At 35.7% G+C, this 25177-nt stretch overlaps 1 protein-coding gene and 1 pseudogene across 13 annotated transcripts in view; both read left to right on the forward strand.

The window, feature by feature from the left end:
• Positions 1–19902, forward strand: part of ZNF518A (zinc finger protein 518A) — a 32524-nt gene extending 12622 nt beyond the window's left edge. For 12 of the 13 annotated variants that reach the window (XM_064595089.1, XM_045878514.3, XM_054508315.2 and 9 more), the window contains 4 exons: positions 4851–4954; positions 7705–7755; positions 8304–8425; positions 8566–19902. In XM_064595089.1, the coding sequence (XP_064451159.1) occupies positions 8690–13168 (4479 nt within the window). In that variant the 5' untranslated portion in view covers positions 4851–4954; positions 7705–7755; positions 8304–8425; positions 8566–8689 and the 3' untranslated portion in view covers positions 13169–19902. The remainder of the gene's footprint in view (positions 1–4850; positions 4955–7704; positions 7756–8303; positions 8426–8565) is intronic. The other variant, XM_045878515.3, reaches the window with a different exon arrangement.
• Positions 6735–6835, forward strand: LOC123847206 (U6 spliceosomal RNA; annotated as a pseudogene).
• Positions 19903–25177: the final 5275 nt, after the last annotated feature.

Genomic DNA, 25177 nt, shown 5'->3' on the forward strand with positions numbered 1-25177 from the left:
ATCCAAAGCGGTATCAAGCCTATATGGTATTTTTGGTACAGTTATGTAATTTTAAGAAGTGGGCAATTCTCGTGTTTAGTGAACTATTCCAGAGGAGATGAAATGGTGGAAATTACTCCAATTCATTTTATGTATTCTCCATAATGCCAGTATTAAAACTATTAAAGATAGCATCAAAAAATAAAATTCTGAATAAAATTTTGTCAGATGAATAAATTATTAAAGAATAACATGCTTAACTAATGTAAAAATAGTTCAGCATTATTCTTGCTGTTCGTTTCTTTGTATGGTATAAAGGTTTCCCCCACTAATGTGAAAATAGAGCATTCTTATGAAACCTTTTGTAAGTTGAAATGGTATAAAGCAAAGAAGCCGTTACCACTAATTCATGTGGAAATTTTTTGAGTGTTCTCAGACCCCCAAAATAACCTTAGTCTTAGGCTTTTCTGATATCTTAGGGGGCACATCTTGCTGGGGGAGGCATAAAAAAATTGAGATAAAGCACAGATGCCCAGATACAGTTCGAAGCTATGGCCTCTTTATGCTGACATACTGAATTGTAGTTCCTGGGGAAGGAGCTTGGCTGTACCATTCTCACTGCTTGGGCTCCGTGCTGCCTCTGTAACAGATCGCTGCAAAACAAAGGTTGAACACTGATTTAGTTCTTTACTTTTTTTGTAAAAACAGAAACCTTCTTTGGATTTCTTTTGGTTAGCAAAAACAACTAATGTAGGTTTGTAAGTGAAGTGGTATAATGAGAACTTTTGAAAAGCAAACTTTCAGGGCGCCTGGGTGGCTCAGTTGGTTAGGCGACTGCCTTCGGCTCAGGTCATGATCCTGGAGTCCAGGGATCGAGTCCCGCATCGGGCTTCCTGCTCGGTGGGGAGTCTGCTTCTCCCTCTGACCCTCCTCCCTCTCATGCTCTCTGTCTCTCATTCTCTCTCTTGCAAATAAATAAATAAAATCTTTAAAAAAAAAAAGAAAAGCAAACTTTCATAAAGCAGGAGATACCTGTATAGAAAAATAGTAGTCAAGTTTAGATCAGTGTTACAGTTTTTCTTATTTCTTTATCTTTTTAAAAAAGTTTTAATTTTTTATTTAAAAATTTTTTCTTTTAACGGTGTACTAAGATCAAGAAGCATATTAGTTGAATAGCATTTGTTTTCTATATAAAATACAGTTTTGTATTTGTATAACAACACTGTTATTCATAACTTTGGTAGTGCCAACTTCCTTTACTTACTTTTTAAGGTAACCTCATGATTCACAAATTAACTATTAAATAAGCAAAAAAATTACCTCTCAGTAGCATGAATTTATATACCATGAGTAACATAGCATAATTTTATTCTCTGAGTATAATGTTTGCCAGGAACTTTATGGCTGTTGTACAGTCTTTTCTGCATGGATATGATTGAGTACCTGTGTACTGATGTGAGGAGTGTAATGTTGAATGGATACCTATTTTGTTTTGATTTCTACCTTCAGTGTCAACATTCTTCAACTTTGTGCTGGCATCAGTTTTACTATTTTAAGTTTGTTCAGAAAAAACTCAGTTGGTTTACCACAGAATTCACTTGCTTTGCTTGAGAATTTCAAATTTTCCTGGCTTCATGCCATTTTTTGATAAAGTTTCATAACAGTATGGTCTAGAGGCAAAGAGGTGATTTTCATTACATCCAAATGTCGGCTCTTTGCTTGTGCTATGATAAGGAAGTCTGCCAGTGTGGAGGCTGTAGTGATCCAAGGACAACATTTTAAGAAGCACTGACCTAAGGATAACCAGGAATCACTGTAAACATTTTTATATATGTACTCTTGACTTTTTACTATGAGTTTGTATGGGTCCATGTGTTTGTTTGCTTATCCATCTATTCTCTATACACCTGTCAATTTTTGAACAGATTAACTCCTAATATGTCTACTCTGTATTTTCTGGGTTTTTTTTTCATTGAATACATCTTGGATATCTCCCTATTAATAAATGTAGTTTTACAGTATTGTTTTTTTTTTTTTTTAAAGATTTTATTTATTTATTTGAGAGAGAGAATGAGAGAGAGAAAGCACATGAGAGGGGGTAGGATCAGAGGGAGAAGCAGACCCCCTGCTAAGCAAGGAGCCCGATATGGGACTCGATCCCGGGACTCCAGGATCATGACCTGAGCCGAAGGCAGTCGCTTAACCAACTGAGCCACCCAGGCGCCCCTACAGTATTGTTTTTAAAATTGAATAATACTCCATTGAATGAAAATACCATAATTTATTTATTGGTGGACATTTTGTTATTTTTGATTTTGTGATTTTTTTTGTAGGCAGTGTTTCAGTGAACCTGATTATTACCTTTAGGATACATTTCTAGAAGTAAATCAGAAGTTACATACTTTCTTCCTGGTCATGTATAGATTTATATTTTATGTATTATAAAATATATACTATATTATATATAATTATATATGTAATTATAATGTGATTTATGTTATATTAAATGTAAGTAAATATATATAGCAAACTGTTCCTTATAAAGATTATATCATTAGTATATCATAGTGCCTCTATTACTAGAAAACGAAATTTTAAAAATGAAGGCATACAAAATACAAGTCCACATTTTTATTGTTCGTTTCAACAGATAGAAACTTAACTCTGTAAAGTTGCTATAGTAGTTTCTAAATGCTTAACTCTCAGTTTCTGTACGTACATTGTCATGGACTGGTGATGAATGTTTCATGGACCATTAGCAGACCATATTTTTAGTAGCACTATTTTAGCCTAGGAGCCAGTGTAGAAGGGGGAATAGGGGAGACTGGGGTGGGGTTTGTGTCTCATACATATATGGTCATTTAATCCTCTTGCTTTTGGTATGGTACCCACTCTCAGCTGTGTCTGGTATCCCTGATTAAGAGAGTCTGTGTACCTTCTGCAGAGAATAAACCTGCAGGCATCTGCTATGGTGGGGAAATAGCAGTAACCTAGCGTATGGAGTGGGGAAGGGAATCTTAGCATCTAACCAGAGCTCAAGCAATTCTCTCCAAATTTCTCTTTGTTTTAGTTTTCTCCTCCCTTCTTCATAGTTACTTGGTACTGCCAGTTCCTAAGCCTTTCAAAGATTCAGAGTGTAAAATAGGTTAGTTCTTAGCTTTCCCCACTCTGTCTGGGATTAAGTTTTCTTGGGTCTGCAGGGTCATTTACTAATTAATCTGCTTTCCAGCATCTAGAAATTTGTTGCTATTGTCATGTCTCCTGTTTCCTATTGTTAATTTTTTTTTTTTTAAGATTTTATTTATTTATTTGAGAGAGAGAGAATGAGAGACAGATAGCAAGAGAGGGAAGAGGGTCAGAGGGAGAAGCAGACCCCCGCTGAGCAGGGAGCCCGATGTGGGACTCGATCCCGGGACTCCAGGATCATGACCTGAGCTGAAGGCAGTCGCTTAACCAACTGAGCCACCCAGGCGCCCTGTTAATTTTTTTTTTAAGGACCTCTTACAAATATATTTATTGTGTTATAAGTGTTCTTCTTCTCCAGTCTTTTCTGCTTTTCTTAACTGTCTTAAAATATTTGCTTTTATTTCTATTTCATGGATTTTATTGTTGACAGATATTTCTTCTATAACACATTATTTCTTCTTCTTTTTAAGTTCTTTTTTTCTGATTGAAATTTGATTTTGCTAAAGTATTTACTTGAAACTTTATTCCAGAAAGAGTACATATGTAGTATAGTCTCTAAATCTTTGTACATCTAAAATTGTGTTTCTCCTTTACATATGAATTTTCCTGTGTATAGAATTAATTCTTGGATTAATCTATTTTCCTCAGAACTCTGTGTCATTCCATTGTCTTCTAGCATTTAGAATTGTGAGTAAAATGCCTGATTGATATTGATTTCTGATTAAAGTTGGCATTGCTGATGAAAAATCAAATACCTTTTTAGGTAACTCTCCCTCTCTACCTATTTTTTTTTTTTTTGTAGCATTTCATTTTTTTTTAAGGATTTCATTTATTTATTTGAGACAACGAGAGAGGGAACACAAGCAGGGGGAGTGGGAAAGGGAGAAGAGGCTTCCTGCTGAGCAGGGAGCCCGATGTGGGGCTCGATCCCAGGACCCTGGGATCATGACCTGAGCCGAAGGCCAACGCTTAACGACTGAACCACCCAGGCACCCCCGTAGCATTTCATTTTTATTTTTTAAACCCAAAAGTTTGACTAGGATAAGTTGTAAACATTGAGTCTTATATTCTGTTCTCACTAGTAATCTTGCCTGGCATTTGAGGAGCCTTTGATTTTGAAAATTCAGGTCTTTAAAAAAAACCCAAAACTCAAATGTTATTTTTTTCTTGTTTTCAAAATCATTATTTCTCTCCCATCTACTTTGTTCTTTCATGGCAGTATGTTATTAGTTTTTGTGGGGTTTTTTTTTGTATATTATCTCAGGTCTTACTGAAATTGCCAATTACTACTTGATTTATTTTTTCCCCCCTTTCTCCTTTTTCTGGTAGTAGTAACTTTTGTGTAGTTACTATTTTTCATTGCTGGTTGGGGGAATGGGGAGGGGTTTCTCCGAGTGTTCAGGTTATTTTCTTTGTTGAGCTGCTGCAGCTAGTGATGTTTCTGCCTACTTAACTTTTGATGGCCTTGGTAGTTGAGATGAATTCTTAAAGAATGAACCAAGATTTTTTTTCAGTTTTTTAGTTAAAAGGAGGGGGGAAGTTAATGTAACTTTTTCCTGACAACTTAGAGAGATAATTTACTTATGTGGATAAAGGACAGGACTATTAAACAGAAGATAGGCATGGATATAGGAAGATTTATCTTTGCTCAGAAATAATTTCCTCTTTATATTTTTTCCCAACAGCTGGTGCTAACAAGTCTCAACTCGGCCCCTGGACCCAGCTCAAAACTCTGGATTCATTCTCTTCCTTCCCATACCTCAGCTCAAGCTTTCTGTCTCCCCAAAAGGTACCACATGATCTTCCTCTCAAGTCCTCACTTTCTAGAAATCTCAGGGTATGTTCAGGGAGGGAGTGGGCAGATTTATATCCTTTACTTTCTTACTTAGGGCATAAGAGATGCTTATTAAATGCTTTTTAAATGAATGTCCCCTAGTCAAATTCCTCTTTAAAAGTGGTGCTTGGCAGTGGGTTAGCATTTGTTTTCACTCTTCTCTCTCTGGACTGTTTCTTACCAAACACCTTGCAGTATGTGTATGGAATGTTTTTCTAGTTTCTAGTTATTTTATAGGACTTTATTTTTTGATTTGTGTTTCATTGGGCAGTTGGAAGAAGGAAATCAGATGGCTTAAGTTGCCACCTTGATGCAGGCAGTTCTCCAGGTTACTTGAAAGGGCTGGGCATATTTTATGCAAATTGTATTCTTTCAAGGCTTGAGGAGATGTTGGTTAAGTCTTATGAGGTAAGGGCAGTAGTTTAAATGGGAGATTTAAAATCAGTAATCCTTGTTGGTGGGGTAAAGATTGAACTGTAGTGAAAGGAGCATTAGCTAGTAGGTTGGAAGATTAAAATTAGAGTAAAATTCCTCTTTCCTTTTTTTGTTATTTGAGAAATTCACAACACGTTTTTTGCCCATAAGTGGCAACCCCAGTATAATTTGCTACCAGATGTCATCATTGATTGCTTCCACATACTACAGGTTCAACATAGTTGAAGACAAAATAGATTCTCCAAATTTAAAATTTGAGGGTGAATAATAAACCCCAAACTACCTAAAATATACAGACTCCCCTAATACTGTATTGTACATGCCATTCATTAAATGTAAAAAATACTGATGTTCAATATAAATTATTTAGCAGTTACCAAACTTAAGTAAAAGCTAAGTGGATTTCTTAGTAAGGTCCCTTTTATTAACATTGTTTTGCCTGTGTTGAAAGGACATGCACTTTAATGGGTGACCTTTGTGACATCTGTTTTGGCTGCCCATGCATCCTACTTAATTATTTTCTATTCTTCATGTCCTGGAAGGGTGAGGTTGCTGAATGGTTAACTCTGAATAAGCAGTGTTTTAATGTATATGTCCTGCCTCTCTCCTTCAGACTGTAAGCTGTAGTAGGGTGGGGACCATGTTTTTGAATCTTTCCACAGCACCCATCAAAATGCCTCACATTCATAGTAGGCATTTATTAGTGTTAGTTGATTGAGTTATTTAAAATCCTATTTTTATACTGGTCGTCAGACTCTGGGGTATGTGTTATCTTATAAGAAAAATTTTAAATTGTGTAGATATTTTGAAATGGAATTGATATTTAAAAATAGTATCAATCTATTTTTAGCATTACACATATATTTTTGAACACATGTAATATTACTACAAGAAGCAATTTCCGTTTTGTAATAAAACCCATGATATAGTTTCTTGATTGTGTGTATAATAGAAAGGCTTGAGTATGGTTAATCCAGAATGACCGCAATATGGTATTCAGGCAAATGGAGAACCTTTATAGGTGTGCTTAAAAGTTTCACCTCTTTGAACCTCACCTTCAGATTCTGGTATGGTGAAATCTCCATCGGTGATTATAATACAGAATGGACACTGTAGGGAATCTTCTTAGTTGGTGTGGAATATCCACCAGGTGTCATTGAACTTTATTCTAGCCATTTATTTAGTTTTTCTTACTTTTGAAGAAAAAGTATTTACATTTTGCTTTAAATAATACAGTAAAACGTTTTAAGTAAAAATTTTAATATTTTACTGAATTAGACATAGTATATAAAACCAGTGCGTGCTTCGGCAGCACATACACTAAAATTGGAACAACACAGAGATTAGCATGGCCCCTGTGCAAAGGATTACACGCAGATTTGTGAAGCATTCCATATTTTGTGCAGTTTCTGAGCATCCTACCACCCTTTGCAGATGAACTCTGAAGAAATGATATGAGTCAGAGCCCAGTGTGTGGCACTGAATAATGCAGTTGTGATTTTTCACTACTAAAAAAAAAATTCAGTAAACTGGTACCTTGCTAATGAATTCATTATCAGTTTAGCATATATATACTTAAAGACTATTAAAGGATGTGTTTTTTAGACCCAACCAAAATTACTGAGTGTGAGAGAGATTAAAAGTCTCTTAATACATAATTTAACTTTTAATTGTATTCCCCTCATAAAGGGTTTCTGAAACAGTAAAGTATCTAGTTACTTAGATTCATTGAAATTTTTTTTTTTTAAGTTTTTATTTATTTAAGTAATTTCCTCTGCCCAACATGGGGCTAGAACTGAAAACCCAAGATCAAGAGTCACATGCTCTACCAGCTGAGCCAGCTGGGCGTCCCTAGATTAATTGAAATTTAAAGCTGAGACCTTTGACTAGACATTATAGATGAAGTTCAATGTGATCTATACTTATTTTCTTTAGCTTATCTAATTTTGTTTATTATTCATACATATATATTTAAGATCACAAAGGTAAGAAAACATAATTCCTCTAATACACATTTTGATATTTTACTGAACCTTCAGTACTCAGATTCCAATCTCAATAATATATTATCACATCTTATTACTTTACTATTTTTTATTCCTTTGCAGTTTAACTCATAATGTGTCATTTCATGGTAATCACATACAGTAATGATAGCTACAATTTATATAGCACTGTACAGGTTACTGTTCATATGTTTTCTCATTTAATCTTTACAATAACCCTGTGAAAGGTAGGGAAAGTACTAATTTTTTTTTTTCACTTTGTAGATGAAGAAACGAAGACAGAGATTGAGACTTGTTTAGAGTAACACAAAACCAGTAAGTGTTGGAATTAATGGTGGCAGATAGTAATGGGTGCATTCTCATATGCCAGGAGCTTTCCTTGCTGCCTTCTGCCTGAGTTCTAGGGACAAAAAGCCAAATAGCCAAAAGGTTGGGAACCAAAAAGGTAGTAGGTAGACTTTAACAGTACCCCAGCAAAATGTGCTATTCCTTTTCATTTCTTTTTCTTTTTCTTTTTTTTAAATTAGTAATGATAACTTGAAAGAGCAGATAATCTTCTGTTATTGTTGTTGTTAGATAAATGAAACTTAACATTTTAAATATAAATTATCTCTGAAGCACTAAGGAAATAGAAAAACTGGAGAGAAGCCTGTTGAATTTCTCACAAGGTAATAGCCAGAGGGTCAGCTAAGGAGGTGAGGAAGTTAATAGTTCATGTGTATAATTGGAGACATGTGTAATTGGAACTTAAATTTTTGTGGTTCTCATTAAGATTTTGTAAATCCTGCTTAAAAATTTTAATATCAGCTTAATATAAAAATCTTAGAGCTTAAGGGTGCTTATCCAATTGTGGTTTTCTTTAGATGACAAAACAGGTTCAGAGAAGTTGAAGCTTGTCCAGTGTCACAGAGCAGAGCTGGAAGTAAAATTTGTATTTCCCGACTTCCAGATTAGTATTATTTCTCCATCAAGCTATTACTTCTTGGTAAGCTGTTCTTAAAATACTTAACAGGTCTTTTATATCTTTTATGGTTGTGTTTGATCAACATTCCTATTTTGTATCAAAATGAACTTTAAAATATGAAATTTACTGATATAAAAATTCAATTCTTTGTTTGATTTTAGGTGAGTTAATGTGGGAAAAATTCTGGTATTTTGAAGATGTCTCGGCACAGTATTGTTTCCTGTTTAAATTACAAGTAACTTCAGTTTTTAGAGAAAAAAGAAGTTGGGATTTTTTTGTAAAATCATGCCATCTGAACAGAAACTGTTATTTTTTGATGAAAAACAAACTACTTTAAGAAAAGATTATGATGTGAAAAATGAGATAGTAGATACTATCAGATCAGTACCTAGAGCAAAAGTTTCAGAAAGTAGTTTTCACTATGAACTAAAAAATGTGAAAATTGATTTGCCGAAGATAAATATTCCAAATGAAGTCTTTTTGAACCATGAAGTTGACAAATATAGAAAATTATTTCGGCGTCAACCACAGACTGCAAGAAAATCTATCAGTGTAAAGACTGTAAGCTGTGTAGAGGAGTGTATGTTGCTCCATAAGTCTGAGCGAGTTGAAGAAGAGGGTTTAAAAATGTCTGCAAAAATACTCAATTTCAACTGTTTAAAATGCCGAGATAGCACTCGATACAGTCCAAATGATTTGCAGAAACACTTTCAAATGTGGCACCATGGTGAATTACCTTCATATCCTTGTGAAATGTGCAGTTTTTCAGCAAATGACTTCCAGATATTTAAACAACACAGACGGACACATAGAAGCACTTTAGTAAAATGTGACATTTGTAACAATGAGAGTGTATATACTTTATTAGACTTGACAAAACATTTTGCATCCACACATTGTGTAAATGGTAGTTTTCAATGTGAAAAGTGCAAATTCTCCACCCAGGATGTTGGCACATTTGTTCAGCACATTCATAGACATAATGAAATCCATTATAAATGTGGTAAGTGCCATCATGTATGTTTTACCAAAGGAGAGCTTCAGAAGCACCTTCATGTTCACTCTGGTACATTTCCCTTCACTTGTCAATATTGTAGCTATGGTGCCACTAGGAGAGAGCACCTGGTAAGACATGTTATAACTTTGCACAAAGAACACTTATATGCGAAAGAAAAACTGGAAAAAGACAAATATGAAAAGAGGATGGCAAAGACTTCAGCAGGACTTAAGCTGATACTGAAAAGATACAGAATAGATGCATCAAGGAAGACATTCTGGAAACGCAAGAAGATCAACAATGGAAGTGACAGGAATATAGAAAAAAACACTCAAGTGCTTAAAAAAGTGAACAAAACACAGGCTAAATCTGAAGACCAGAGCCATCTTGTTCAAGAGCATTTAAATGAAGAAAAGGATGAAAGACCACACTGTGAGAATAATGATAAACCTGCTGAGTCAGAGTCAGAAAAGCCAACTCTTCTGTCCACTGGGCAATGTAATAGAGCTGAAGAGGGATCAAATTCTACTCTAGGTTTCTTGAAGACTGCTGTACAAGGACCTACAGTGTTAATGGTGAAAAATAATAGAATAACAATTCCTGCTAACTACAGTGCTGATTTTATGGGATTTAAGATGGTGGATGGAAAACAACATATTGTAATAAAATTGTTACCTACCAATAAACAGAATTTATATTTACCAGGCTCACAGTCAGATGCTGCAAAGGACAGTACTGCCAATTTGCAGCCCCAGACTTTGGACACTACTGGATTTTTAGCAGGAGTAACAGCTGAATTAAGTGACACAGTTTACATGAAAGCAAATACTCCATTTTCATGTTCATCTCCTATATTTTCAGGGAAAGTAACGTCAGAAAAAGAAATGGCTTTGCTATCTCAAACGAGTAATACGCTTCAAACAATGGATGATGATAAAAATGTGTCTTCTTTGTCAGCATCAGAATTGGTTTCAGCATCAGTGAATTTGACCACAAAAGTTGAAACAAAAGATAATATTGACCTATGGGGAAGTTATATTACTCAGAGTCACCCTGAGATATCAGGTGCTGCCATTAGAAGTCCAGATAAAGTCAACTCTACTACCAAACAAAATGCATACAACAGTGGAGATATGCATAACTATTGCATTAATTATGTCAACTCTGAGTTACCTGTTGAATCTTCCAACCAAGGATCATTGCCCTTTCATAATTACTCAAAAGTAAATAATTCTAATAAACGTCGTAGGTTTTCAGGAACAGGAATGTGTGAAAACCCTCAAAAAGAACCTTCATCAAGCAAGACAGTTGTTCAACAACCAATAAGTGAATCAGTTTTATCACTGGTGAGGAAGGAGAGCTCAAATCCAGATAGCATGTTAGCATCTATTAGCCTTTTAAATACTAAAGATGGAACTTTAAAAATGCAAACTGAAATTGAAGAGCAGTGTGTTTTAGAAAAAGGAGAAAACATTGATGGACAGAACTTATACACTAATGAAAATCAGAATTTAGAGAGCATGACTGAGAAATCTAAGTGGGATGACATTTCTAATGTTGAGTCACCTATGATGCCTAGAATCACATCTGTTTTCTCTCTCCAGAGTAAACAGGCATCAGAATTTTTGCCACCTGAAGTAAACCAGTTACTTCAGGATGGATTAAAAACAAAATCTGAGGTAAAACAAGACTCTAGTAATAGTAACACTCCTGATAAAGGCCTGCCACTTCATTGTGACCAGTCATTTCAGAAACTTGAGGGAGAAGGCAAAATAGTTGAATCTTCAAAAGACTACAAAGTACAAGGCATCTTCCCAATCCCATCTGGTGGTATAGGGATTAATGTGCCTACAAATGATCTGAATTTAAAATTTAGTGGAAAAGAAAAACAAAATGTGTCAATATCACAAGATGTGAGAGATTCAGAAAAGACACCTAGAATTTCAGGTATTGGCACATTACTTAAGACTCAGTCAGATGCAATAATAACACAGCAGCTCGTAAAAGATAAACTACGAGCCACTACACAAAATTTAGGTTCTTTATATAGGCAGAGTCCACTTCTGAATTCAGAACCAAAAAAGGCTATATTTGTTCAGACTCCAAAAGGCTTTTTTGTACCATTGCACATTGCTAACAAGCCTGGATTACATGTTGTTTCAGGAAGACCACTTCCATTGGTTAATACACAAGGTGTACCTGCTTCTCTTCTTTTAAATAAGAAACCTGGGATGATTTTAACATTTAATAATGGGAAACTTGAAGGTATTTCCACTGTCAAAATTGAGAGTTCTCAAGCTTGTGGAACTACAGCTAAGGAGCCCTGCAGAACACCTTTTTTAAAGGTAGAACCAAACAGTAATTGTCTGACACCTGCACTTTGTTCCAGCATTGGCAGTTGTTTGAGCATGAAAAGTAGCTCAGAAAATACTTTGCCATTAAAAGGCCCTTACATTATCAAAACATCAGCAAATTCTTCAGTGAAAGCTGTTCCTACTCCTAATACAGTATCTGAGCATCAGGGCACCAAGTTGAATAACTTGGACTCAGTAAAACAGCAGAATGAGATTTTTCCAAAACCACCTCTTTATACCCTCTTGCCTGATGGCAAACAAGCTGTTTTTTTAAAGTGTGTGATGCCAAATAAGACTGAGCTGCTTAAGCCTAAATTAGTCCAAAATAGTACGTATTATCAAAACATACAGCCAAAGAAACCTGAAGGAACACCACAAAAAATATTGCTGAAAATTTTTAACCCTGTTTTAAATGTGACTGCTGCTAACAATCTGTCTGTAAGCACCTCTGCATCCTCATTGCAGAAAGACAAGGTACCATCTAATCAGACTACAGGAGGAGAGCAGAGAGAGCCAGAATCTTCTAGAGATGCCTTACCCTTCTTACTAGATGATATGATGCCAGCAAATGAAATTGTGATAACTTCTACTGCAACATGCCCAGAATCTTCTGAGGAACAAATGTGTTTCACTGACCGTTCAGACACCAGGGTATTAAGGTGTAAAACAAATTGTACAATCGAGAGAAACTTCAATAGAAAAAAGACTTCGAAAAAAAAATTTTCAAGAATTAAAACTCATGTAAGAAGTAAAGATTCTGAAACTGCCTTTGTATCTAGAAACAGAAACTGTAAACGAAAGTGTAGGGATAGTTACGAAGAACCTCCAAGAAAAAAAGCAACATTACATAGAAAGTGTAAAGAAAAGTCTAAACCTGAAGATGCCCGTGAATCATTCGATTTTAGCAGACCAAGGCTTTCAAAAGATTCAGTCAGAACTTTGCGGCTTTTCCCCTTTAGTTCCAAACAGCTTGTGAAATGTCCTAGGAGAAACCAACCAGTTGTAGTTTTGAATCATCCTGATGCAGATGCACCAGAAGTAGTAAGTGTAATGAAAACTATTGCTAAATTTAATGGACGTGTACTTAAGGTTTCATTGTCAAAAAGAACTATCAGTGCTTTACTGAAGCCAGTTTGTGATAATGCCCCAAAAACAATTTATGGTGATTTTTCCAAAAGACATAAAACATTGAAACCTGTTAGTTCTGTGAAAGAAAGATTTGTGCTAAAATTAACACTCAAAAAGACAAGCAAAAACAATTATCAGATCGTGAAAACTACCTCTGAAAATGTTCTGAAAGCTAAATTTAACTGTTGGTTTTGTGGTAGAGTATTTGACAATCAGGATGCTTGGGCTGGTCATGGGCAGAGACATTTAATGGAGGCCACTCGTGATTGGAATACGTTAGAATAATTTACTGTAGTTACCAAGGAAAAGAAAAGTAAAGCTATCTTAGAAGAAAACATGGGTTGGATTACCTTAAGGCAGACATTTTCTACTTCAGTATAGTACCTAAAATTGAGCATCTGAAAGTTGGCTATATTTCCATGGGAGACAAAAAAAGTTTTATGTGTGATACTTGAAAATGCTATTACTGCACACATAAGTTTTGCAAGAAACTAACTGCAGCACAGATGTATCTTGATTTAATTTTTTTAAATGTGTTCTTGGGAAGTTAGGGCTAAAGAAAATTTTGATAAAAGTTTTCCCAATTTAGTTATATAGTGACTCTTAGTAGAGGGTAACGGCTGACAGCTCCATTCCCTCTCTTCTTCCACCAGCCTTATGAATCTGATAAGTGTAGCTCCTCTGAAGATGGAGAGCTCTTTCACCATGAGCTGAAGGAGTTTCTCCTCATTTGTGAAGATACACTAAGAGCTTGAGTAAAGAACTTAACTTTATATCTGCTAAATACAGTTCTTTTGAAGGGTGTTAGGCTCCTCTGAGAGTACATTTAACTAACTACAGTTGCACCTCATGATGCTTGAAATAGAGTTTTTCACAAGTAAATCTTTTTTCTCTTATACTGTGTCCCGTATCAGGAATTGGAATACCTTCCCAAGGTGGTTTTCTTTTTCTAAATGGCTATGTCAAGCATTGCAGTAGATGGGCAGCCTCAAAAGAAGAATTAAACTCTCTTGGTCCAGTTTAAAGTCTGATTAAAGAACTTGAACATTTTTCTGAATTTGATGATAATCTCCAGTGATTCTCTTGCACAGAACTATGCTTATTAAATTGTTTGTACCCCATAAATCAAGTGGCCAATATTTATCTTGGTTTCCATCCATTTGAAAAGTGGAACATAGAAGCACTTCCATGGGAATGGCTTTTCTTGAAAATTAAGAATCACTCTACAGGAAAAATATTTTGAAGCAAGATTAGCAAAGCAAATCAGATTTTTGCTGTTTAATTACTATTAGGTGTCTGAACATGTACACATTGGGACAAACCATTTTTGTTAGCACCTTTTCAGTCTCACTGACAACCCAAAGCAGATTATTTTACTGATTGTTGGCAGTTGAAATGAAGAAGCATTAGTAGTGGACTCAGTGGCAGGGCATAAAACTTCAGGACCGATTCCTAGGGGATATACCCAGCAGGTAGAGTTTTAAATTGGATATTTTCATGATGACAACAGAATCATCGACTGAAACTTCACCGTGTAAGTTTGGATCAAATTTTGTTGGATTATTGGATAATCGAGTTCTTGTATTACAAATTACTGTATAATTTTTGTTATATTGTTACTACAAGTGTTAAAACATTTTCATTGATTGAAAACTTCAGGGCTTCTTTTCTGTATATAAGAAAGAATTTAAACCTGTACATATTTTTGTACTTTTCAGTTTGTTATGTAAATTTTGCACAGAAGATTTTTGACATAAAAAGTTTATTTTCTTTCCATTTAGTTCTGTGCATGCACTAATAAAACTGGTTGTTTAATTTAAAAGGAATATGTAAGACTTTACCCATGTTATTTTCTTGGTTTTTATTTTAGATGTAGAATTTTTTTTTTTTTTTGTAAATTCATTTTTCAGGGATTGAACACTATTGTTAGCAAGTGCCTAAAAGATGTGAAACAGTTTACATATGTCAACTGTAACAGTAGGTCCCAAATGGGCCCATTCCCCCAAAATTTTATTTTAAAGAAAGCCATACATAGATGCTTCAAGCTATCTTGCTATGCACATTATACGTGTACTTTTTTGTGCAGTTTGTCTACTTTCCTAGTGAAGTATTTTTTGTATAAAACCTGTTACAATTGTGTTTCTTAAATTGAGCCTAAGAATGGAGTTGATTGGAAATACACAGTATATATTAATAATGTATAAGGTGTTTAAAGAATGGTAAGCAATGTTAATTTCTGTAATGAACATTTTCTTCAATTAAATTTATCTTAAGTTTGTGTTTACACAGTAATTTTTTTACTGTACTAAAACCAAACGGGAATTTTATTCTAATGGGAAATATTTATATTTCAAAGATGTTTTTTCTTTAAATGCTAGGGAACTATGTATAGTGTGGGTTCCCCCCCCCCCAAATCATAGGTAAAATTTTGAAATTTTGAGAAGGGTAACATTTACCATGAAGTTACTGTACTTATGCCGATAAGGAAAGTCATAGGCTAATGCTCTTTAGTATCCTAACAGCAATAAACTTGAAATGCTCTGCTTTTATGGGTAGATTTATTATAATTCCTTGCCTTCCATGAATAGAGGAGAGAGAAGCAGCAATCTTGGCAATGTTTGCAGCATTATAAAAATACATTTCAGAATAGCCATACCAGTAAAAATATATTTAATGTTGTGATACATACCTTTTGCCTTAAAGTTTTTTTTTTTTTTTTAAAGATTTTATTTATTTATTTGAGACAGAGAGAATGAGAGACAGAGAGCATGAGAGGGAGGAGGGTCAGAGGGAGAAGCAGACTCCCTGCCAAGCAGGGAGCCCGATGCGGGACTCGATCCAGGGACTCCATCCAGGATCATGACCTGAGCTGAAGGCAGTCGCTTAACCAACTGAGCCACTCAGGCGCCCTGCCTTAAAGTTTTAAAAGCCATTTTAAAAAGCTTCATGCCCCAGGTACTCTGGTTAGTACCTTTTCTGATTTGTTAGGTTGTTCTAAAGAAGGCAGACCTGCTTTGGAGGCTCTTTATTGCCATAGTGAAAAATCCAGAACCCAAACCCTCCATCCTTTTTTCTTCTCCTGGCTGAAACTGAATTAAAGATGGTTCTCTAAAATATGAGTATGCAGTGGTTTGAGGTTGTTACTACAACTGGAAGAGTTTTATTTTTGCAATCCAGCTTCTTGGTCAGGAATGTGTTCTCATTTTTTCATACTTGTCCATCTCCATTGGAAATGGGCCTCTCTATTTGGCTTTCAATTAAAAAAAATAATTTAATTTAAAAAAAGTTTACCTTTCTATCTTACTAAGCACTCAGTAGATTGAAATGTAATACATATATTTTTTAATGAAAAACTGTGATTTTGTTAAGGGGTCAGTAAAGTTTACCAGTAAAGAGTAAGTTAAGCTAGTAAATAACTTAGGCTTTCTAGGCCATTTAGTCTCTGTCATAACGTCTTAATTTTGTCATATTGTAGAAGCAGCCCTAGACAGTACATAAATCAATGAGTATGCGTATGTTTTAATAAAACTTCATTTAAAGAAATGAGCCATGGGCTGAATTTGGCCCACCACATTGTTTACTAACCCTTGGTTTAGTTCTCTCAAAGGTCTCCTCTTAGAATCAGATTTTTTTTTAATTAAAAAGTTTGATACAGTTTTTTTTTAATGATGTATAACACTGTACAAAACAAAGTATAAAAACTAAAATAAGCATGTAAATTATCAGTGTAGATGTGTTTAAAAGTGAAGAGAATGTAAATGTAATGAAAAGGATTAGTGGGTAAAGTAGATGGGTCATTTATGTGCAAAGGATAATGCATCTTATGGAAGGATTAAAAGTTAAACAGGTGCTGTGGGAATTTCTGTCCAGGTTAGATGAGAAATAGATACTAGTTCTTTAAGTGATTTGAAATAGCTGTTAAGAAAAGTAATAAGAGTTCTTGGAATGGGGGAGAATGGAGGTGAGGTGAAAACAATATTAATTCCATACATATGCTGATTTATTGATTTTTCCCCCTACTATTGACATCTTATTTAACTTGGGGTATGTCCCCTTTCATTGCATAGCAATTTGTTAGGATTCTTGTTTTCAACAAAGTGCCTTGACTCCATTGAGGACCTTATCTAGTGAAACTTGCTGGAGGAATTTTCGGGACATTATTTGTTGCTAGTTGAGAATGTAGCAGTAGCAGAAAAATTTTCCTATAATGCAGAGTTGAAATAGGATCTCTTTGGTTGATTTTGGTGTTCATTGATTTAAGTATGCTCTTAATTGGATAATTGAGAAGTAGTCAATATCTTGGAAGAGGTGTTCGACAAAGTCTTCTTTGAATTATTATTATTTTTTTAGTTCTGTCTTCTGAGCTTCTGTTAATACGTGCCCCAAATTTAAAAATCTTTCTTTGAAAAGTACATACATTATTGTGATAGTGCAAATATTTGAGTAAATAGTGTAGGAAGAATGTTAATATTAAGTACATCAATTTCAAAAATCGTGATTTTAGTCAATGTTAAGAATGTACTTACTAAAAAAATACTCATTCCTAGTAAAGTCATTTTTAATATGTTAGAAGAATTCTTCCTTAATATTTCAGAGTCCTTTAACCAAAAGTGAAGCTAATGTTTGGAGTTGTGACTGAAATTGCTTCTTTCCATTAAGGTGCCTGCTATCATCAATTACTTCATAAGTTACTGCTAATGTAAAAAGATAAGAAAACAAAATGAAAAACTTGGGTAGAGATCAAAATACTATTTGCAAATGACTTGATTTCAATATTTTGAAAATCCAAAGAAGTACACTGAAAATTAGCTTTCCTGAACACTTAATAGTAATCATTTGGCAAACAATAAAAGAAGACCCATTTATAGTAAGAGCCACAAAATAATAAATTTGAAAGTTATGTGAAGTTATGTGAAGTTATGCCAAAGGAAACACCACAAAACCTAACTGGGAGATACACAGCTTGGGTGTAAGATTAAATATATCCCTATTTGGTAGATCCCATTTTCCACACAGGTGTTCCACAGAAGGCTTATAACAAATGGGAGATGGCTGCTGATTAGCCATTGTATGACTCCAAATCCTGCAGTATAAGGAGAATCAGGGCAGGACAGCTCCTCTTAATAGTGCAAGTCCCCTTTCCCACACAACCGTGTTGCAAGGGACCTGCTCTGGTGGGCTTGGCATCAGAATGGCAGCTTATATCTGTCCCAGCTTTCTGGGGACAGAAGAGCTATTCTGTGTACATTCTGCCGCTGGTGAACATTAGCAGGTTCCATCCTCCCTGATTCTGGGCTATGGAAGATCCATACTGGGAGGTGATAGAAAATTCTCCCCCATGCCCTCTAACCCCTGACACAGCTGCTCTTCAGGGAGGGTCTGGGAGACATTCAGTAAGAGCCGGTTTCCCATACTCAACCTCCCCCCCACCCTCCGCCCAAAACATGCTCCATAGCACAAAGGCAAAGGGGTTCTGTTCAGGGGAAGGTTTAAGGGAGCTTCAAAGACTTGATGGCACACTTCCCATTACTAGGGGCCTAACTTTACCTGGAACAGACTGGAGCAGTTTGTACCCCTGAATATTGTTGAAAACTATAGGACAATCAGCTACCAATAAATAGAGGCTAACAGTTGCTGGTGATACCAATAGATACCAGCCAGAAAGCGTAAAGACAAGATCAGGGAGAGAGACCAAGAGAGTGGGTAAAACTACAGACATCCCTTGTAATCAGAAGTAATGTGTGTAGGTTCAAGACTACAGCTGCTTAGGAGCAACCAGAGGGGGAATGTGAGTTACAAGTCTCTGACAGAATGTAGGGCAAAACTTGGAAACTCCCTAAATAGTGCAAAAAGGCCAAGCCCCACACAGTGGTGAAGGGTGTTAATCTCCCTAATTCAGGGGGCTTAAACACAACCTCTTATTAATTGGTGGCTAGTCATTAAACGATGCTGACTCAGAAGCAGCCGCTTGCTGACCCAACAAGCATAACAGCATATACATAATGGGAGTCTCAGGGAGAAAGAAGAAAAAGAAAACATTAAAAAGAATATTCGAAGAAAACTTCCCAAATCTGATGAAGGAAATCAGGCTTAAAAATGAGGGAGAAACAAGTTGAGCCGTAACAGAGGCAGACTTCATGAATTAGTCAAGCCAAGTCACTAAATAAAAATAAGCCCAGAGTGGACAGGAGAACCAACATGGAGAGATTCTACATTACCTAAAATGTTCTGTTTTCAACACAAAATTATGAGATGTTCAAAGAAACAGGAAAGTGTGACACGGGCAGAAGCAGGCAATAGAAACTTCCTTTGAGGGATACTAGATACAGGATAAGTGTTACGCCGCAATTGTAAATATGTTAAAAGACCTAAAGGAAACCAAGTTTAAAGAATTAAAGTATGCTGACAGTGACTCATCAAATGAAAATAAAAAGATGGGAAATAAAAGAACAATGAAAATTTTGGAGTTGAAAATTTCAATAACCAAGTGGAACTTTTGCTAAGGAGGGTCAACAGTACATTTGAGCTGGCAGAAGAAGCAGCAAACCTGAAGATAGTTGGGGAGAGATTACAAAATCTGAAGCACAGATGGAAAAAAAAAGAATGAAAAAAAAGTCTTCCTCACACTACATGCACAAAAGTTAACTCAAAATGGATCACGAACCAAAATGTAAGCAAAACCATAAAACTCACGGAAGTAAATATTGTGACCTTTGTTTATATAGTCTTCTTAGATATGACACCAAAATTACAAATGAAAAAATAAGAAATAGACAATTTAAAACATACAGAATTTTTATTAGAAAAGATTGAGCTGATCTATTTTACCTAGTTAAATATCAATAATAAAAACTTAGCTTTACACGACTTCATTCCTTCCCTCATGCTGTTATTATCACAAATTACATCATTAGAAGTTAGGTGCTCATCAATTATTGCTTTATGCATTTGACTTTTAAATTGAGGGGGAAAAAGTTATAAATAAAAGATACATTTACTCTCTTTTATAATTACCATTATCAGTTCTGTCTGTGTGTGTCTGTCTTTGAGTTACTATCTAGTGTCCTTTCAGCCTAAAGGACTCCCTTTTGCATGTCTTTGTAGGACAGGACTGCTAGTAATGTTTATCAATGTTTTCTTCCTTTTTGAAGGGTAGTTTTGCTGACTATAAAATTGGTTGACAGTTTTTTTTCATTCAGCACCTTGCCTATGCCGTTACTGCTTCTGGCCTCCATGGTTTCTGTAGAAAAGTCAGCTCTTAATCTTACTGAGGACCCCTCGTATGTGATGAGTCACTTCTCTTGCTGCATTCAAGATTCTCCCTTGTTGTTTAAATAGTGTGATTATAATATGTCTGGTATACATATCTTTGAGAACTTGGAGTTCCTGGAGTTTCATGGATTTGTAGGTTAATATTTTTCATCAGATTTGGGAAGTTTTCTTCAAATATTCTTTTTAATGCTTTCTTTTTCTTCTCTCCCCCTGGGACTCCCATTATATATATGCTGTTATGCATGTTGGCTCTATTCTCATAGGCTCTGTTCATTTTTCTCCATTTTTTTTTTCCTGTTCCTTAAACTGGACAATGTCAGTTGATCCATCTTTAAGTTTATAGATTTTCTCTTCTGCTTGCTCAATCTGTTGCTGAGCCCCTCAAGTGAAATTTTCATTTGTTATTATACTTTTCAATTCTGTAATGGAAAGTTTTAGAATTAAAAGTTCTTTTCACTACTTCTATTTATATTTATTTGGTTAAGACATACTTTCCTTTCATTCTTTAAACATGGTTTCATTAAAGTCTTTGCTTAGAAAATCCAGTGCCTGGGCTTTCTCAGGATTTCCATTGATTGCTTTTCCCCCTGTGTATGAGCCATACTTTTCTCTTTCTTTGCATGCCTTGTAATCTTTTGTTGAAAACAGAACATTTAAAATGTTACAATGTGGCAACTCTGAAAATCAGATTCTCCACCCCCTTCCATCCCAGGGTTTGTTGTTGCCGCTTGTTGTAGTTGTTTGTCTAGTAACTTTGCTGAACTAATTTTGTAAAGTCTGTATTATTTGTCATGTGTGGCCACTGAAGTATCTGTTATGTTAGCTCAATGGCCAGCTAATGATTGGACAGAGATTTCCTTAAACACCCCAGAATGAAAAAATCTCCCAGTGTTCGCTAGGGACTCTGTGTGTTTTTGTGGTGCACCTCCAACACTCAGCCAGGCAATTTACAACTGTGCCTTAGCCTCCACTTTCTACTTTGGCAGAACCTCCAGGTCAGTCAGAGATGACAGCATGAGGCCTTCTCAGAGCTTTCCTTAGCACACACACAGCCCTGACTCTGTATGTGGTCTTCTGGATTCCCAGGAATATGTTGTAACTTTACAAAGCCCTTACAGACATCATTCATTCCCTATCCTGTCCTCCCTAGTTTTTGATCATTCTGTTGCTTGCCTCAAATGTTATCTGTCACCTTAGGCAGCAGTAACCAAAACATTTGCCTGTTAATGTTTCAACATTGCCCCTAGGTAGCAGCTTTAGCTCCAGGCAAGCTTCAAGTCAGACAAAAACTAGTCTTCCAGGAAGCCACCAGACTAGTCAAAACAAATGATTACAATTCTTTGTGATTGAGGTCTGTTCTATCTATTGCCAGGAATGGGACTTTTATCTTCAGGGCTACTGCTAACATCAAATTTAAAGGTGAAAGACTGAAAACCTTCCCCTTAAGATCAGGAACAAGAAAGGATGTCTACTCTCACTGTTTCCATTAAACATTATACTAGTCATTCTAGTCAGGGCAATTAGCAAATAAAAGAAAAAACATCCAGATAGGAAACGAAGAATTAAAAATAACTGTAATTTTAAATGACATGATCTTGTATGTGGAAAATCCTAAGGAATCCACTAAAATTTTTTTTATAATCAATACATGAGATCAGTAAGGGTGCAGAATACAAGATCAGTAGAAAAACCAGTTCTACTTGATCTTAGATTTTAGCAATGAACAGTCCTAAATTGAGGAAAAAAGATCTAAAGTGTCATCTAAATGACTAAAAATAAATTTGACAAAAGAAATGCAAGACTTTTACATTGAAACTACAAATCATTGTTGAAAAAAATTAAGGCCTAAATAAATGTAGAGACATCCCATGTTCATGGATCAGAAGACTTAATATTGTTAAGATTGAAAGACTTCCCAAATTGACCACAGGTTCAACACAGTCCCTCTCAGAATTTCAGCTGCCTTTGCTTGCAAAAATTGACAAACTGATTCTAAAATTTCATATGGAAATGCAAGGGGTTCAGAATAACAAATAGCTAAAACATTTTTGAAGAGAAGAATAAAGTTCTACAAAGCTACTGTAATCAAGACAGTTGAGTACTGACATAATAGACATGTAGATCAATGGAATAGAGTTGAGAGTCCAAAAATAAACCCATTTATGGTCAATTAACTTTTGAAAAGAATGCCAAGACATTTCAATATGGAAAGAATAGTCTTTTAACAAATGTTGCTGGGACAACTGGATATCCATGTCCAAAAGAATGCATTTATACACTACCTTACATCGTACATAAAAGTTAATTCAAAATAGATCAAAGACATATATGTTAGAGATAAAACTATAAAAGGCACATAGGTGTAAATCTCTATGATCTTGGTTTAGAAAATCTTAAATAAGACACCAAGAGCACAGAAATAAAAAAGTAGGTTTTTTTAGAAAATAAAAATTCATTAAAATGAAATATTGGGTTTCAAAGAACTCAAGAAAGTGAAAAGACAACCCACACAATGGAAGAAATATTTTCAAGTCATATATCTAATATGGGAATTGTACCCAAAATATATTAAAATTATAACTCAATAATAAAAAGACAATTACATTAGAAAGTGGTCAAAGGATTTGGATAGATACTTCTTCAAAGAAGATATACAAATAACTAATAATCACATGAGGATATGCTTAACATCTTCATTCATTAGCGAAATGCAAATCAAAACCACAATGAGATAGTAATTCACACCCTTTAAAATGGATATAATAAAAAAGAAAATAACAAGTGCTGGTGAGTATGTGGCAAAACTGAAACTCTCATACATTGTTGGTCAGAATGTAAAGTGGCGCAGAATGTAATAGTTGGGTGTTCCTGAAACTGTTAAACTTGGTTACCATGACACAGCAATTCCATTTGTAGATATATACCCAAAAGAAAGAAAACATATATTCACCTAAAAACTTGTACACGAGTGTTTAGAGCAGTATTATCCATAATAGCCAAAAGTGGAAACAACTCAAATGTCCATCAACCAATGAATGAAAAAAATGTGGTATATCTGTATTATATATTACTAGAGATAAAGATGTAATGTGGATGAACCTTGAAAATGTGCTACATGAAAGAAGCCAGTCACAAAGGACCACATATTGTATGATTCCATTCATATGAAATGTCAAGAATATGCAAGGTTATAGAGACACAGTAGATTAGAAGTTAACTGTGATGAGAGTTGATGGAGAATAGAGAGTGTCTGCTTATGGGTATGGAGTTTTCTTTTTGAAGTGAAAATGTTCTAAACAGATTGTGGTAATGGTTGCACAACTCTCAATATAGTAAAACCCACTGAATCATATAGTTTTAAGTGGGTAAATTTTATAGTATGTGAATTATATATCGATAATGCCATTAGAATTAGCACCCAGTAAAAGTTGGTTAACCATTAGAAGGGGAAAATCGGATGCTAAGGAACACAGCAATGGCAAATGTAGGAATCACTATTATTTTTAGGAGTGAAAAAGAATAAGGAAGAAACTAAGCACTTAGAATAGGGCTCCCAATCCCTACTCTGAGATTCAGACCTTATTGAAGAGGTTGTAGCTGCCACAGGTACATTCAGCTGGCTAACAGTAAAGAAATTTGTCAGATGGTGCAGACCTCAGCTGGTCTGTAGGGGTCGTCAGTTCAGTAGCTGTGAAACTCATTGGAGGATGCTGGTCAGCTAGAGCTCTTCTGTTGTAAAAAGCCTGCCGAGTGTTATAGAAACTCACTGGAAGGCAGTGGTAGCCTTAGGCTGGTCCATAGGTAGTTGCCCCACTGAGTGGCAGAGAAACTCACTAGAGGGTGTGGCCAAGCTGGAGCCTACTAGGTGGCTGAGAGAAATTTGCTACGAGCACTGATGGGCTAGAGCCAGTTAGCAGAAATTGGCCTGTACGGCAGCAGAAAAGCTCAGTGGATGATGTCACAGGCTAGAATTGGACCTGCTAGGTGGCTGAGAAGCTCACTGAAGAGTGATTGTCACTGGACATCCCTAATCCACTGATGGGAAAAATCACACTGGAACCAGGAAGGGACTACCAGTGAACTTCTTAGTGATGTTTCTTACCCTCTTACCAGTGCATTTCTGATGGCCTTGGTGAGTACATTTGTTCCCAGGAACATAATTTTCTGGTGGGTCTTCTGCCCTCACACAATACATCCACACTAGCATGCTTACTTCCCTGTGTCTTAAATTTTTTCCTCCACTATCTTCCATAGCAACTCAGACATTGCATCCTCAATTAGTGAAAATCATCACTTTCTCTAGTCCTGCAGGAGCCACCTAGTGAATTTATACCATCTCCTAGGGGTCTTGCCAGGGTGTTAAATTCTGTATCCTGAAGTTAATAAATTATTTCTTATCCAGTCTTATATTCTGGCTCCTTTGCTTAGCCATTTTCAAAATCTAGTCCTATGGTACTTCCTCAGCTCCTGCCAGTACATTGTGCCTAATTCTTTAATCTCTTTCAGAATTTATTCTTTTCTTACCTCAGCAGGCCTAGCACATCCATAGCCGGTTTGTGCTGTAATTTAACTTTAGTTATTGGTCTAGCAGCCAGGAGATGGGGCATATCCTAAAGGAAATTTCTGTTGTCTTGCAGGGGAGAGGCCTCTGCAATGTCTTCCTACACAGACAGGGTCATAATTCTTAATGGGAGGGACACCTCTGTAGACTCTGAGGGTTTAGAGGAGTCTGGGAAACCAAATAATTGGTGGCATTCACCACCAACAATGAATTCACTACCATTCATCACCAGATATACTCAACCCAACTGCCAGGGTCTCAGGTTTTCTGAACTAGGACTCTGACACTGGCAAAACAGACCTGTCTTGGTTTAGAATTAAATTATCTTTGCAATTCAGCAACTCTATTAAATCCTGAGTTTGGTCTTCAGCTTTTTCTTATCTCTCGGCAGGAGATTAATAATTGGGTTGCCACTTTATACCAGGGATGGTCTATGCCTCAAATACCCCCAGGATGAGGTC

Source organism: Mirounga angustirostris, unplaced genomic scaffold, assembly GCF_029215605.1.
Source record: "Mirounga angustirostris isolate CCGP_5_RB_7025 unplaced genomic scaffold, mMirAng1.0.hap1 SCAF_6, whole genome shotgun sequence".
NCBI classification, from domain to species: Eukaryota; Metazoa; Chordata; class Mammalia; order Carnivora; family Phocidae; genus Mirounga; species Mirounga angustirostris.